The sequence below is a fragment of the Hemiscyllium ocellatum genome, chromosome 3 (genome assembly GCF_020745735.1).
Source record: "Hemiscyllium ocellatum isolate sHemOce1 chromosome 3, sHemOce1.pat.X.cur, whole genome shotgun sequence".
In the NCBI taxonomy this organism is placed as follows: Eukaryota; Metazoa; Chordata; class Chondrichthyes; order Orectolobiformes; family Hemiscylliidae; genus Hemiscyllium; species Hemiscyllium ocellatum.
In genome coordinates, this window is record NC_083403.1 from 102934317 (window position 1) to 102948828 (window position 14512).

General features: G+C 39.8%; 1 protein-coding gene across 1 annotated transcript in view; it reads left to right on the top strand.

Moving 5' to 3' along the window:
- Positions 1-663: 663 nt before the first annotated feature.
- tbp (TATA box binding protein) overlaps positions 664-14512 on the top strand; it is a 29320-nt gene continuing 15471 nt past the window's right edge. Inside the window, exons 1-3 of the mRNA XM_060852324.1 lie at positions 664-770; positions 1719-1940; positions 6850-7178. Coding sequence (XP_060708307.1) covers positions 1884-1940; positions 6850-7178 — 386 coding nt within the window. The 5' untranslated portion in view covers positions 664-770; positions 1719-1883. The remainder of the gene's footprint in view (positions 771-1718; positions 1941-6849; positions 7179-14512) is intronic.

A 14512-nucleotide genomic window follows, 5' to 3' on the forward strand; every position in this document is an offset into this window, starting at 1 on the left:
AGTCTCGGCTTTCCTCCTTCCTATTTACTACACCACGAATTCTTGAGGGAATGATTTACCTGCATCTAAATTCCGCACCTCCCCCGTGATTGCCGAAAGAGTCCATCCTAGTCGTTTACCATTTGCCACACCAATTGAAAGACAAAGAGAGTCATGAATACAGATCCAATAACTCCTGCATGTCGGTCAAATATATTATTGACAAAAAAGTGCTCAAATAAAATCAAAACATTTGTTGTTGATGCCGGATGTTGATCGCCATGGAGATTAGTCCGTATTGTAAAACTAAGAGACCTTACACCAACCCTAAAGGGTGACTTGGATAAAAAGGCTTTCTCATTCATAAGAAAGTATCACCGAACCCGAAATATTAATTCTGATTTCTCTCACAAATGCTGCCAGACCTGCTGAGCTTTTCCAGCAACTTCTGTTTTTGCTTTTCATTCGTCAAAAGCTCAATTACATTAATTTAAACGCCAATCTCGTTTTGCAGCAAAAATCCCTCAGATGCTCCGAGTTTATAGGGAAGCTTTCCTTTTCCTGAATTCTCACCCCAGAGCCTTGAGACAGCGGTTAGACGGAACGAGAGAAAGCACAGGCAAACAGCCAGCCTTCCCGCCTTCCTCGCGAGCCACGCCAGGTCACGTGATTGTGCGCGCTCCCCCGCGGTGGCCGCTGGGAATGGCTGGCCCGCGGCTCCGAGCGCCAGCTGAAAGTGACGGGGTTGCCGGGTGATCAGACGCGAGCAGCACAAGACACTCAGTCTCTCGGTGAGTGAGTGGCTGGTGGGGGTGTCGGAGAAGGAGACGGATAACGTCTCAAAGCCGGTCTTACAGTTTCCAGGCTCGGGAGTCTGAGGACAGCTGCCTGTGCTGGAGCTTGGGCCTGTACCGGCTATTGCGTCCATCTCCGTGAAATGGTTTGCGAAAGGGTCACGTTGAACCCGGGGGGAGTGGAGGCTGGAGCAATCGGATGTTCTCACCCGAGTTGATAGTATTCTCAAGAGAGCTGTTTGTAAACTAATGATGGGAATGTCAAAATGTGTGGTGCTGGAAAAGCCACAGTCGTTCAGACAGCATCCGAGGAGCAGGAGAGTCGATGTATCGTCCCTCATCAGCCATTCTTGATGAAGAAGCTTTTGCTCGAAACGTCGACCCTCCTGCTCCTCGGATGCTTTCTGATCGGCTGTACTTTTCAAGCACTACACGTTTTGACTCTGATCTCCAGCAACTGTAGTCTTCACTTTCTCCTAATTATGGGGATGTATATTTATTTCTCACTGTCACATTCTTTCTCCCCTCTTCCCCACGCCCCAACTTTCTATCTCCTTTTTCACCAACCTTGATGATGCATCATCCACTTTTATATTTTGTTTTCTTCCCCTCCCATTTTCTGGTGTGCACTGCTGCCTCTCTCGATGCCCTCCTCACTGAAATCCCCATTTGGCATCTACTGCCTTCACCAACTGCTCCCTTGATGCCTACTGCATAACCCACCCCTCACTCTTGACATCTCCACTTCTCATTGACATCCACTGACTCACACCACCCATCTGCCCTTTCGATACCCATTGCCTCACCTCTGCCTCCGTGATCCCCACTGTCCCATTTTACTTGATGTTGTCATTGTGCCCAACACCTTTGCACTTGCATAGCACCCATTGTTCCCACCCCTTTCCCCATGCTCATCCCTCTTATCTGCATCCAATCTATTTTCAGGTTTGGATCCTCGGTAAAATTTTTCTGGTTACAGTTGCTGATTGACTGTGTAGAGCTTGGGAATGAGATACAGCTGAGATTTCTTTGGATTTAAGTCGTGCTTTTGAAGTGACTAAGGACGCCGATTGTCTCCTCCTGTGAAGTTACCAACTACGTACACTGGCCATGGATCAGTCAAACAATGGCCTGCCACCCTATGCACAAGGGTTATCATCACCACCGGTAAGTGCACTGCAACTTTCTGTTGCCTTTCTAGCACTACAAAGTTTGCAGTGATTATACCAAAAAAGAAGTTGGGAGAAGTACCTGAACTGGCTTTTGAGAAATTTTAATGGTTGAAGATGATCTTGAGGATTGTGACTGAAGGAATTGCTGATTGCCAAGAATGTATAGTCATAAATAGAAAATTAAAGCTAGAAAAGTTAACCAATTCTGCTGAAGGCCACAGAGCTAAAGTCAAAGCATTTCAGAATAAGGACCAGAAATTTTAGTTCAGGAAGAGTCATTGGGATGTTACAAGGACTGGATGTTGGTTATTTGTTATAAGTCCTAACTGTGAGGTGCCCAATGTGTTATACTCTATATAGTCTGAAACTGGGGAGGTCAATGGGAAGAACATAGAAGATGTTTAATATGATAACTGTGTCAATATTGCTATTTTATTAAGTTTTGTGTAGCTTTGAAACTCTACCAGTAAATTTCTACATTATACATTGTGTACACTCTGAGCATGCTTACAGCTGAGTTAGTAGATTGATTCCTATCATAAATTTCACTGTTCAAATGATGCTTTGGATTTTCTGATGTTCAACTGTATCATTACAGCAGTTGTATTCGAGTTAAAAGTGCTGATTTCTGTATTAATGGCAACTGATACCACATCATCGAATCCCTACAGTGTGGAAGCAGGCCATTTGGCCCACAAGATCCACACCAACCCTCTGGAGAGCATCCCATTCAGACCTTCCCCCATACCCTATTCCTGCTTTGGATTGATGTTGGTGCTTAATGGCTCTAGGAGGCAAAGCTATAGGTAAAGAATAGAAACAGATCAGCTATGGAATGGAATCAGCAAAAAACTGGAGCTGACCAGGATAGTCATTGGTTGAGATGAACTGTTAAGTTGAAGAGGAGTAGAACAAGAAGACAAAATTACGTTGATTAAATGAAGGGAAGTTGGAATAGTCTACTATATTGAAAGGAGATGATTGATTGCCACACAGGAAACCATTTGTGACCTTTAATTCAACAAACATCTATAGGCAGATTTACACTGGTTAAGCAAGTAGGTGAAATCTTGACAGGTGGAATATAATGTGGTGAAATATAAAGTTGTGCACTTTGGCATGAAGCATAGATGAGTTGCATATTATTTAATTGGAGAAAGACTAAAAAGCTGCAGAACAATGAGATTTGTTGCATAGATCAATAGTCTAGCATTAAGTTTATTGGTTAATAGGGAAAGTTAATGGAATGTTGTCCTTTATTTCAAAAGAAATGGAGCATAAAAGTAGAGAGGTTTTGCTAAAAACATACAAAGCACTAGTCAGACCACAGATGGAATGCTATAAACAGTTTTCAACCCCGTTATCAAAGGAAAGCTATACTGGCATTGGAGGCAGTCCAGAAAGCATTCACTAGGTTGATACAAGTATGGAGGAGCTATCCTTTACAGAGAGTTCGAGTAGTTTAGGCTTGTATCATTAGAAGAATGAGGCAACCTTGTTGAAACATAAGATTTTTAGGGGAGTTGACAAGGTAGATGCATAAAGTTGTTTTGCCCTAAAGCAGAGTCTAAAATCACCGGGCAAAACATCACAATAAAGCATCCCCAAAGATGAAGAGGAATCTCTTCTTGGGGCAGAGAATCTGTGAAATTCTCTACTTAGGGCGCTATTGAGGCTATATTGTTAAGTATATTGAAGGCTGAGAAAGGCAGATTTTTAGGGTGTAGGTTTGCTCGCTGAGCTGTAGGTTTGATATCCAGACATTTCATTATCTGGCTAGGTAACCTCATCGGTGGCGATCTCCAAGTGAAGCGAAGCTGTTGTCTCCTGCTTTCTATTTATATGTTTGTCCTGGATGGGGTTCCTGGTGTTTGTGGTGATGTCATTTACTGTTCGTTTCCTGAGGGGTTGATAGATGGTATCTAGATCTGTGAGTTTGTTTATGGCGTTGTGGTTGGAGTGCCAGGCCTCTAGGAATTCTCTGGCATGTCTTTGCTTAGCCTGTCCCAGGATAGATGTGTTGTCCCAGTCGAAATGGTGGTTTTTTTCATCTGTGTGTGTAAGGCCATGAGGGAGAGAGGGTCGTGTCTTTTTGTGGCTAGCTGGTGTTCATGTATCCTGGTGGCTAACTTTCTTCCTGTTTGTCCTACCTAGTGTTTGTGGCATCGTGGTAATGAAACGTCTGGATATCAAACCTACACCCTAAACCTCAACCTGAGCTACAAACCTTCACAAACCTTGCAAAAAAGGCTGATGTTTAATCAGCAAGGGTTATGCGGAAATGGAAGGAAAGTGGAAGTCAGGGTTATCAGATCAGCCATGATCTCATTGAATGTCAGTGCAGACTCAATGGGCTGAATGGCCTACTCCTGCTCCTGCATCTCATGGTCATCTGCAGTATATTGCTTTTTCACCATCTTTTCAGCTGGTTTATTTAGTTTTATTTTGTTATGGACATATGGTGTGGATCATTGTTTTAATAAAATAATATGTCTCAGAATTAATGCAATCCATATTTAAACTGTACACGATAGATCCAGCTAAAACAAAATAAAATGATGCAAGTGGCAAAATTTGAGAGAAAACATTAACAATGTGCATTTATATATTATCTTTTTAATGACATAAAATGCTCCAAATTGCTATGCATGTGCTTTATAGAACAACATTTATGCACTGTCTCATATAAGGAGCTATTAAGCCAATTTAAAAAAAAGCAAGACACAAGGGGCACAGGTCTTCATGTGGCAAAGGCAATAATGAGGGTTTCAGCAGATAATATACAGAGCAGACATGGAAAATAATTTGCACTGATATTTGTATTTATATCAGCTTGGTCAGACTTTAAAAGCAGAATTAGCAAGAACAGCTGCTTGCTACTTTTTGTGCATTACTGATACATTGGTATTAACAAAGCTATCATCTGCCAATTATTTAACTATAAACAGTGAACTATAATTGGACACAACTAAGTTTTTAGTTTTGAGACTTTATTTTCTTAGACAAAAGTGTTCAGGATTATTGAACCAAGGCAGGTGATAGAGTTAAGATGTAGATGAGAAATTATTGAATTGAATGGCAACATTGACTCGAGAGCTTAAATGATCACTTCTTCTTGTGATTTACTGCGCCTAGATAAGTCTAATCCTTTTTCTTGAATTGAATTCTCTTTTTTTTTTAAATAGATATTTTTATTGAAAGCTAAGTTTTTTTTTTAATCAAATTACAACAACAATAAACCAACAAAAAAAAGCTACTCTGTAAACATAACCAAGAAAATGCAAACACAACGTAACTATACTCACGTGCAAGATGAATAAATCAGTAAAAGCAATTAATAAATAAATAAAATGGCTCAGCGCAACGAAACATTAGCTCCTGACCTTCAAGACCATTGAGTATTACACATGAATTTATTCAAAATTCTTCCTTCAAGGGCATCAAGTTCACTAAATCAGAGTGCCATGGCTACACACAAGCCCAAGTGAAGTTGGCAGATAAATCTATATTCAGATCGTCCAAAAAGGGCTGCCATATCTTATAAAAATTTTCAGTTTTTTGGTGTACCTTATTCATAAGTCCAAAAGAATATGTTCCATGATCAGCCTACACCAACCTGAAAGTGCCGGGGGGGGGTGTTTCAGAGACACGACATATCAAAATATTTTTCCCTCGCACAGGAAGTGAGAATATTAAAGTTTTTTTCTTGTGAGTGTCTAAAGAAGCTAAATTGGGTAGCCCAGGAGAAGAGAGGGTCTCACTTAACTTCTAAGACCCTCTCTATTACTTCTGCCACAGTACTCCAATATGTACAGAGCCTGCGGCAAGACCACAGACAATGAGTGAGAGTACTGATACTTATTTTGCTCTTAGGACATAATGAAGATACTCCCACCTTAAATTTTGCGAGATGGCCTGGGGCCAAATGGGCCCTATGCAGGATTTTTAACTGCATAGCATGGGTCGCATTACAGATCGAAATTTGGATACTGGGTATTTATGAATGCTTTGACATTCCATTCCACAATTTTGCACACTTTTTGACTTAGGAGTTTGACTTAAGTCAAATTATTTTTTATTGGATGAATGTTCAGTAATTTCACCTTTATTTTGAGGAAATCCATTCTTTTTGTTGTGAAAAATGGATCAGTAACTAACTTTGTAATGCTGGGGGAGTTCACTAAAATGAGATGAGAACTGTGGTTGAAAAGCAGTGAGGGCAGTTTTCTGTCAAACTGGCCTGTGATTGTTAGTGTCTGGGATGAGATATACAGAGTTCCTGGTTATCTGAAAACATTCAGGGTAGGGAAGAAAATTGATAAATAATTGCATGTATTTTAAATATAAAGCCAATTTTTAAACCAGTTTAAAGTGACAGTCTGCCTGTGGTCTGTGCAAAGTGAAATGCATTTACTACTTTGATTTCAGTCTCTTTGCAACCTGGTAATAGTGTTCTGCTTCAAGAAAACTTCACCGCTTGTATTGGTTCTTGATGGTCAGTTTTACTATCAGCTAACTTCAAATCAGCTGCACTAAGTTTTCAACTTGTCACCAGAGCAACAACTTTCATTTTATATCAAAAAATAATTGACGTTTGAGTGGAAGATATTACAACAGATGTCCTAAAACTTGGTGAAAGGGATAAGTTTTCTTGGAGGATAGGGATGTATAGAGATTTATGAAGGCAATTCTGGGACGTTGGGCATTTACAGCCATAAGCAGAGCTACCAATGGTGAAAAGACGAAATTTGGAGAATTTCTTCAGAATTAGAAATCTACAGAGATCTTGCAAGTTCTAATACTGCAGGAGGTACTAGAGAGGGGTGAGTCTTTTAGGTTTTATTCTTAAAATTTGCCAATGTGTATATGTCTGACCTCCAGTTATCTTTTCTCCCCTCTTGCAGGGTGCCATGACACCAGGATTGCCTATGTTCAGTCCCATGATGCCATATGGCACTGGCCTGACTCCACAGCCCATTCAAAGCTCCAATAGCATCTCTCTCTTGGAAGAGCAGCAAAGACAGCAACAGCAGGCAGCACAGCAGTCCACAACATCTCAGCTGTCAACTCAAGTTACTTCCAGCCAGCCACCACAGTTGTTCCATTCACAAACCATGACCACAACTACTTTACCAGGCATCACGTCTCATTATCCCTCACCAATGACTCCTATGACACCCATAACCCCTGCTACCCCTGCTTCTGAGAGTTCAGGAATTGTACCACAACTACAGTAAGTGCCTTTTTTAGAATTATGTTGGAGATGGTTCAAATTGCTTGCTGTGGTCTTAATAAGTGAGGTTACAATGCATATTGAACCAGTAGTTTTTATCGAGCAAAAAAACCCTGAAATTGCTGGGAAAACTCAGCAAATCTGGCAGCATCTGTGGAGAGAAAACAGAATTAACATTTTGGGTCAGTTTTAAAGAAGGGTCACTGGACCCAAAACATTAACTTTGCTTTCTCTCCACAGATCTGCTGAGTTTTCCCATCACTTTATTTTGTCTGATGTTCAGCATCTACACTTATTTGGAGTTTTTTTGGGCAGTTTCACTCTTTCTTTTTTTTAAATTTTAAATAAATACTCAACAGTTCATGGGATCTATTCAGGGTCAACTGCGCCTACACTGTGAGATGTACATGGTGTAACGTTTTCAAAGTATACCTCAATTAGACTGCTGTGCAGAGATTCAATTCCTGTGCCAGCTGAGGTTACCAGGAAGGCCTTGCTGCCTTAACCTCAACCTTTGCCTCAGTTGTCTAACCCTGAGGTTAAAGCCGTCACCAGTTGTCACTGTATAATGCAAGATCAGCTTCTGGAACTATGACCAACTTTAATTCTCTGTGATCTTGCCTATACCTGCATAGAATGACTGATTACCCTTTACATGAGCTGAGTTTATGGAGGCAGATTATTCTGGGCCCATTCAGGGATAAGTGTATGTAGAAGTCAAAACTGTTCTCTGTTCTGTTTTATAATGTAAGCACCAAAAACTTGAAGTACAAAGCACTAATTTAGTGGATTTGCTTGTAAGAGACAGTTCTTGAATACTGTTCAGCTGCTTCAAAGTTGCATTATGTGGTGAGAGCAGGACTAATTTTGCCTATAAAAGCAAATAATTTTATTAATTTTTTTTATTTGGCTTAAATTATATAGCTAATCCTAATACTGTCCACAAACTTATGAGTTCAAAGAGCAAAGAAAATTACAGCACAGGAACAGGCCCTTCAAACTTCCAAGTCTGTGCCGATCCAGATCCTCCATCTAAACTTGTTGCCTATTTTCTAAGGATATGAATCCTTCTGCTCCCTGCCCATTCATATATCTGACTAGATACATTTTAAATGATGTTAACGTGCCAGCCTATACTACCTCCACTGGCAACACTTACCAGACCCACCACCCTCTGTGTAAAGAACTTTCCACGCATATCTCCCTTAAACTTTTCCACTTTTTACTTTGAGCTAGTGACCCCAAGTAATTAAGTCCCCACTCTTCTCCCCATCGACCCTGTCTATACCTCTCATGATTTTGTAGACCTCAATCAGATCCCCCCTCAGCCTTCGCCTTTTTAATGAAAATAATCTTAACCTACCCAACCTTTCTTCATAAATAGCACACTCCATAGCAGGCAACATCCTGGTGATCATCTTCTGCACCCTCTCCAAAGCATCTACATCCTTTAGGTAATGTGGTGCCCAGAATTGTACACGGTGTTCCAGATGTGGCTGAAACAAAGTCTTCTACAACAGTAACATGATCTGCCAACTCTTGTACTCAGTATCCTGTCTGATGAAGCAAAACATGCCATATGCCGCCTTGACCACTGTATTGACCTCACTTCAGGGTACAATGGACCTGAACACCTGTATCTCTCTGTACATTAATTTTCCCAAGGATTTTTATATTTACTGTTTATATTTGCTCTTGAATTAGATCTTCCAAAATGCATCACATCGCATTTGCCTGGATTGAACTCCATTTGCCATTTCTCCACCCAACTCTCCAATCTATCTATATTCTACTGTCATCTGTGACAGTCCCCTTCACTACCTGCGACTTCACCAATCTTAGTGTCATCTGCAAACTTGCTAATCAGACCACCTATATCTTCCTCCAGATCATTTATGTAAATCACAAACAACAGTAGTCCCAGCACGGACCCTTGTGGAACACCACTGGTCACAGTTCTCCATTTTGAGAAACTCTGTTCCACTACTACTGTCTCATGTTGCCCAGCCAGTTCTTTATCCAAATAGCTAGTACACTGTGGACCCCATGTGACTTCACTTTCTCCACCAGTATATCATGGGGAACTTTATCAAATGCCGTGCTGAAGTCCATGTCTATGACATCTACAGCCCTTCCCTGATCAATCAACTTTGTCACTTCCTCAAAGAATTCTATTAAGTTGGTAAGACATGACCTTCCCTACACAAAACCATGTTGCCTATCACTGCTAAGCCCATTTTCTTCCCAATGGGAATAGATTCTTTCCCTCAGTATCTTCTCAGGCAGCTTCCCTACCACTGACATCAGGTTCACTGGTCTATAATTATCTGTATTATCCATGCTAGTAGTCATGAGGTCTAGAAAGGATGCTTGAATTGAGATCTGACCAACTGGCTATCTGCATGGGAGTTATTTCAGTTGATGTACAATTTTAAAGAAGTGAATTCTGTACTGAGTTGTTTAGCTGATACCCATGCCTGTGGCATTATTTCTTAAATGTAATATTGAATAGGTGCTTTAGATCAGAAGGAAAGCAATACACTCCAAACAGTGTCTAAAATGACCAACTAACCTTCTGAACAGAATTCTGTTTGAGGTTTGCACACTTGTGGTTTCTGTCCAAAAGAACGATAACCCTAGAGATTGAAAACAACCAAAGATGTTTTCTGACATCAGTAGTTCTTGATGTATTGTGTTAAGCTAAATAACTGCAGTCTTCTTGTGCTCTTGTGAGGTTTGAGTCTGATCAATGACAATCCTTTCATTAGTTTTCAACTCTTTGCTGCATGGAATTATCATGAAATTGGAAGCAATGGAAGTTACACAGCTACCCCTTGGATTTTATCAAGATTATATGCCTCCCAGTTCTGTATGTATGTGGATACAGCAAGCCTGAGCCTATCTCTATTGAAAGATGAGTGCAGCAAGATTTTCTGCTATCTCCACCTGATTTAACATTCTTTACAAGTTATAAGGGACAGCATACATGTTCAGATATTTTCAAAAGTATTATGGTATTCTATTTTGTTGATTATAAAATGCTAATTGCTCTGCCTTGCAATCTTATCTGCTCTTTTGCATTACATTGGACAGTGATGGAGTAGAATAGTGGATGCCTCAAAATATTGCGATTTTATACAGCTATAATTAGTTTTAAAAGTATGACTTCAATGGTGCAAAAATGTTTGTTCTAATCATGTATTCAAATTGCAAAGGCTGAAGTCCTAAGCATTGAAATAAAACTATTATTTTGTAACTTGAAAATTTCCATTGGGGTTTCTCTAAGCTTCAACTAAAACTTAGGTGGAAACCTCAGGGAATCCCACATATCAAAAGAAATCTTGTGAAATTCTCAAGTTTACGACAATTTGGGCTCTACATTGCATTGATACGTTTGGTTGACATTTATATAAGGGAGCACTGCAGAGCGGAATGACACTTACTTTAATCTTTGTTTAAAGGTGTGACCTGTATTGCAATAAACTTGGAAGTTTAACGTGGTTTCTTCTGATCCTTGGAATTTACTGAGGTTTCCACCTACATGCACTTAATGCAAAGAGTCTTACGGGTAGATCTCTCATAATGTTCCTCAAATGAGACCATTCGGGTAGAATTTTAAAAGGGGGCAGTCACCTTGGAGGTGTGCTGTAAACCCCCAAGCAGTTGGGGAGAGATAGAAAGATGGATATGCAGACAAATATCAGCAGTGTAAAATTAAATGGGTTATAATAGTTGGGGATTTCAACTTTCCCAATGTTAACATGAATAGCCACTGTGTAAAAGGCTTAGAGAGACAAGAATTCTTAGTGTCCAGGAGAATTTTTAAAGCCAGCACATAGAAAACCCTTTGAGGGGACAGTGCTGGACCTACTTTTAGGGGACCACAAAAAATAGGAATAGGAGTAGGCTGTTCAGCTCCTCGAGCCTGCTCCACCATTCAAAAGGATCATAGCTGATGGACACTCCTCGTGTCTATTTTCCCAGCTTTCCCAATAATCCTGATCAAGAATCTGAGGCTTAAACATACACATAAGCACTGTGTTCCCCACATCGCTCTGTGGCAAGGAGTTGCAAAGACACTGAGAAAAGAAATACCACCTCATCTCCAACTTAAATTCTAAATTCCAATGAGTATAGTCTCAAATGGTCTAATCTTTGTTCATAAGAAAATTCCTCCATACTGAGCATCACTCTAAAGAATTTCCTCTGAACTGACTTTAATGAAATAAGAGGATCAAAACTGGTCCCAGTCCTTCAGATATAGTCTCACTAGCACCATGTACAGTTGCAGTAAGACTTCCCCACTCTTATACTTCAATCCCTTGAAATAAGGACCAACACTTCATGCTTCTTTCTGACTACTTGCTTCACCTGTGTACTAGCTTTCTGTTTTATGTGTAAAAACCCCCAAGTCCCTTTGTATTGCAGCTTTCTACAGTTTATTTCCATTTCTTGTTATTTTTTTCTCCCTTCCAAAATGAACAATTTCAAATTTTCTCAGATACTCCATTTACCAACTTTTTACCCATTTAATCTATCATTGTTTGATACAAACAATTTATAGAGACAATTTTATAGTTTAAATTTTAAAGGCACTGGTTTTTCCACTGACAGGAAAAGATTAATGATAATTACATGTACCTTTGATTTACATGCTAATATTAGTAAATGGGCAAAGGTAACTCTTTCAGTGATGTGTGAGGAGGAATGCAGAACTAGGCCATAGAGAAGGAACCACAATACATAACACACAATGGTTTTTTTTATTTTATGGTGGTGCAGACCCAATGGGTCGAAGCCCTGTTGTGTACTTTATGGTCCCAGCTGATGTTATTGTCAGGCAAGTCAGATCCCAGACTGAAACCTGGCTTGATTAAAAATGCTTTGATTTGGTTTATAACAAAATGCCCTTTTTCCCAAGCATAAGTGTGAAAAGGTGCAAATATTCAGCACAGTGGCTCAGTGGTTAGCGCTGCTGCCTCTCTGCCAAGGACCCGGGTTTGATTCCAGCCTTGGGTGATGATCTGTGTGGACTTTGCACATTCTCCCAGTGTCTGTGTGGGTACCCTCCAGGTGCTCCGGTTATAGGTTAGGTGCATTAGTCAGGGGAAATGTAGAGGAATAGGATAGGGGAATGGATCTGGGTGGGTTACTCTTCAGAGGGATTGGTGTGGACTTGTTGGGCCAAAGGCCTGTTTCCACAAAGTTGGGATTCTATGAATTCATGAATATTCACTTTTAACTATAAAAAATAAAGATAAAATAGAAGAAACCAAACTAACAACTTTTAACACAAATTTTAAAGACTTTTTAAGCACAGTTCATTCATCTCAAAACACAGGTTTATAAATTGAAGAGGAAAAGGGGTGGGTATCTATTACAAGGGATTCTGAAGGACAGAAGTAAACTGCATTTGGAAGGCAGGAATTAATCAAGGACAGTCAAAATAACTTTCAGGGGAGGTCATATCTGACAAATTCTATTGAATTTTCTTAAGAAATAACCAGTTAAGGGCAATTCTTTTGATGTAGATTACTTGGATTTCAGCAAAGCTTTTGATAAGGTTACATATGGGAGACTAATAGCAAAGATAACAGCCCAGGGGATCCAATGAAATTTGACAAATTGGAACCATAATTGGCTGAGTGGCAGGAAGCAGGAGGTGATGATTAAGGAGTGATTTTTTTAGTCTATGTCCAGTGGGGTCCTACAGGGATCACTATTGCAGTTCTTGCTGTATGAGGTTTACATAAATGATTCAGATTTGATTGTGGGAGGAGGGTTAGTGATTAAGATATATTGTGAGGGGCAAGGACAGGGTAGACAGGAAGGATGTTTTTACCCTTGATGGAGGAATCCATGATCAGTGGACATAGATTTAAAGTAAGGTGTACAATGCTAGGAGTTGAGGTAAAAGATTTTCACTGCAAGACTTGAAACTACAAGACGACTCCCGTATCTGCAAGTCGGGTTTCCGCGGTTTCAGTTACCTGCAATTTTTGGGATGTAGGGAACATTCCAGAACCAAGGACCAGGAGGCTGCCAGAAAGAAACATTTCCTTTTAAATGAATGAGTTTGCACCTATCCAGGTTTCAGGCTTCCGCAGTAGATCTTGGAATGTATCCCCCGTGGGTACGGAAGGTACTATGGTATTTAATTTGCATGCTCAATTTTGTACCACCTTCTATTTGAATATATTACCATTCAGCAGATGCTGTCCAACTTAGCTAAAATGCTTGATTTTTTTTTCTGTACCTTGTATCAAACTGTATTAAAATAAGTGGGGATATGAAAAAAACTGTGGTCTTGTTTTGTTAATTGCTTATATAATGACACTGAATTGGATGTGAAATCCACCAGCTGCAATTATGCAACTTGATTTTAAGATGGAATATTGTTTCTTTGTGTTAAACAGTGCACTATCTCAATCTTATGGTTTGAGAGCAATATTTTGTTTCTATAATCTACATCAAGGTATATGAATTGTTTAGACATCATATCATTTAAATGGTTTCTTTACTGAAACATTAAATACTTTAAAGATATGCAGTTCAAGGTTTTGCCCCTTTTTATGTTCTCTCTCCTTTTTTGATCTCAGCAGTTTTTTAAATGGGCCATGGCTACCCTGAAAATTAAGTTAATGCAAACATCTGTGACTTGAGTCAATCTCCTACATGAACGTTAGGTATCCAATAGTTCAATTGTAATTTTTGACCAGCTCAGACTCAGTGGTTCAAAGGGCCTTTTTCTGTGCTATAGACCTCTATGACTATTTTCATTGAATTTGATTTGTAATAATTTTCTTTGCAAGTTCAGAAATTTGGCAGGGATGTGAGATTGTTTCAAACCTAATTCCTCGTCCTTCTGTTCATTAAGGTGGGGCAAGCTCCCAAATTCTGTCATTCATCACATCCTAATATATGTTGTATTTGTGTCTCCCATCATAGATTTGTATACTGTACATACCATCCATTGAGTTTTATCGTGTTCAGTCTATTCCTTGTTTTCATAAATTTCCTCCGGATTTATTAGTTTTGGGAAAGGAGGAGTGCTTTACTTTTCTGAAAGCCCCAACCCTCCCAGACAGCCTTTTCTATTTATGCTCAAAAATGAAGTGGGAGAAAATAAAACAGAATTTTAAATTAACAACCCTCCATCTTCTCCAGTCTTGCAACTCGCTGGAATCTCTGCAATTCAATTCTGATATCATGTGTGCATCTCTTATTCCTATTGCTACATGTGACTTCAGCTGCATAGGCCCCAAGATTGGAAATTCCCTTCCTATGATAGCTCACCTCTCTGCTTCTCTCTCCTCCTTCCAGACACCCCATAA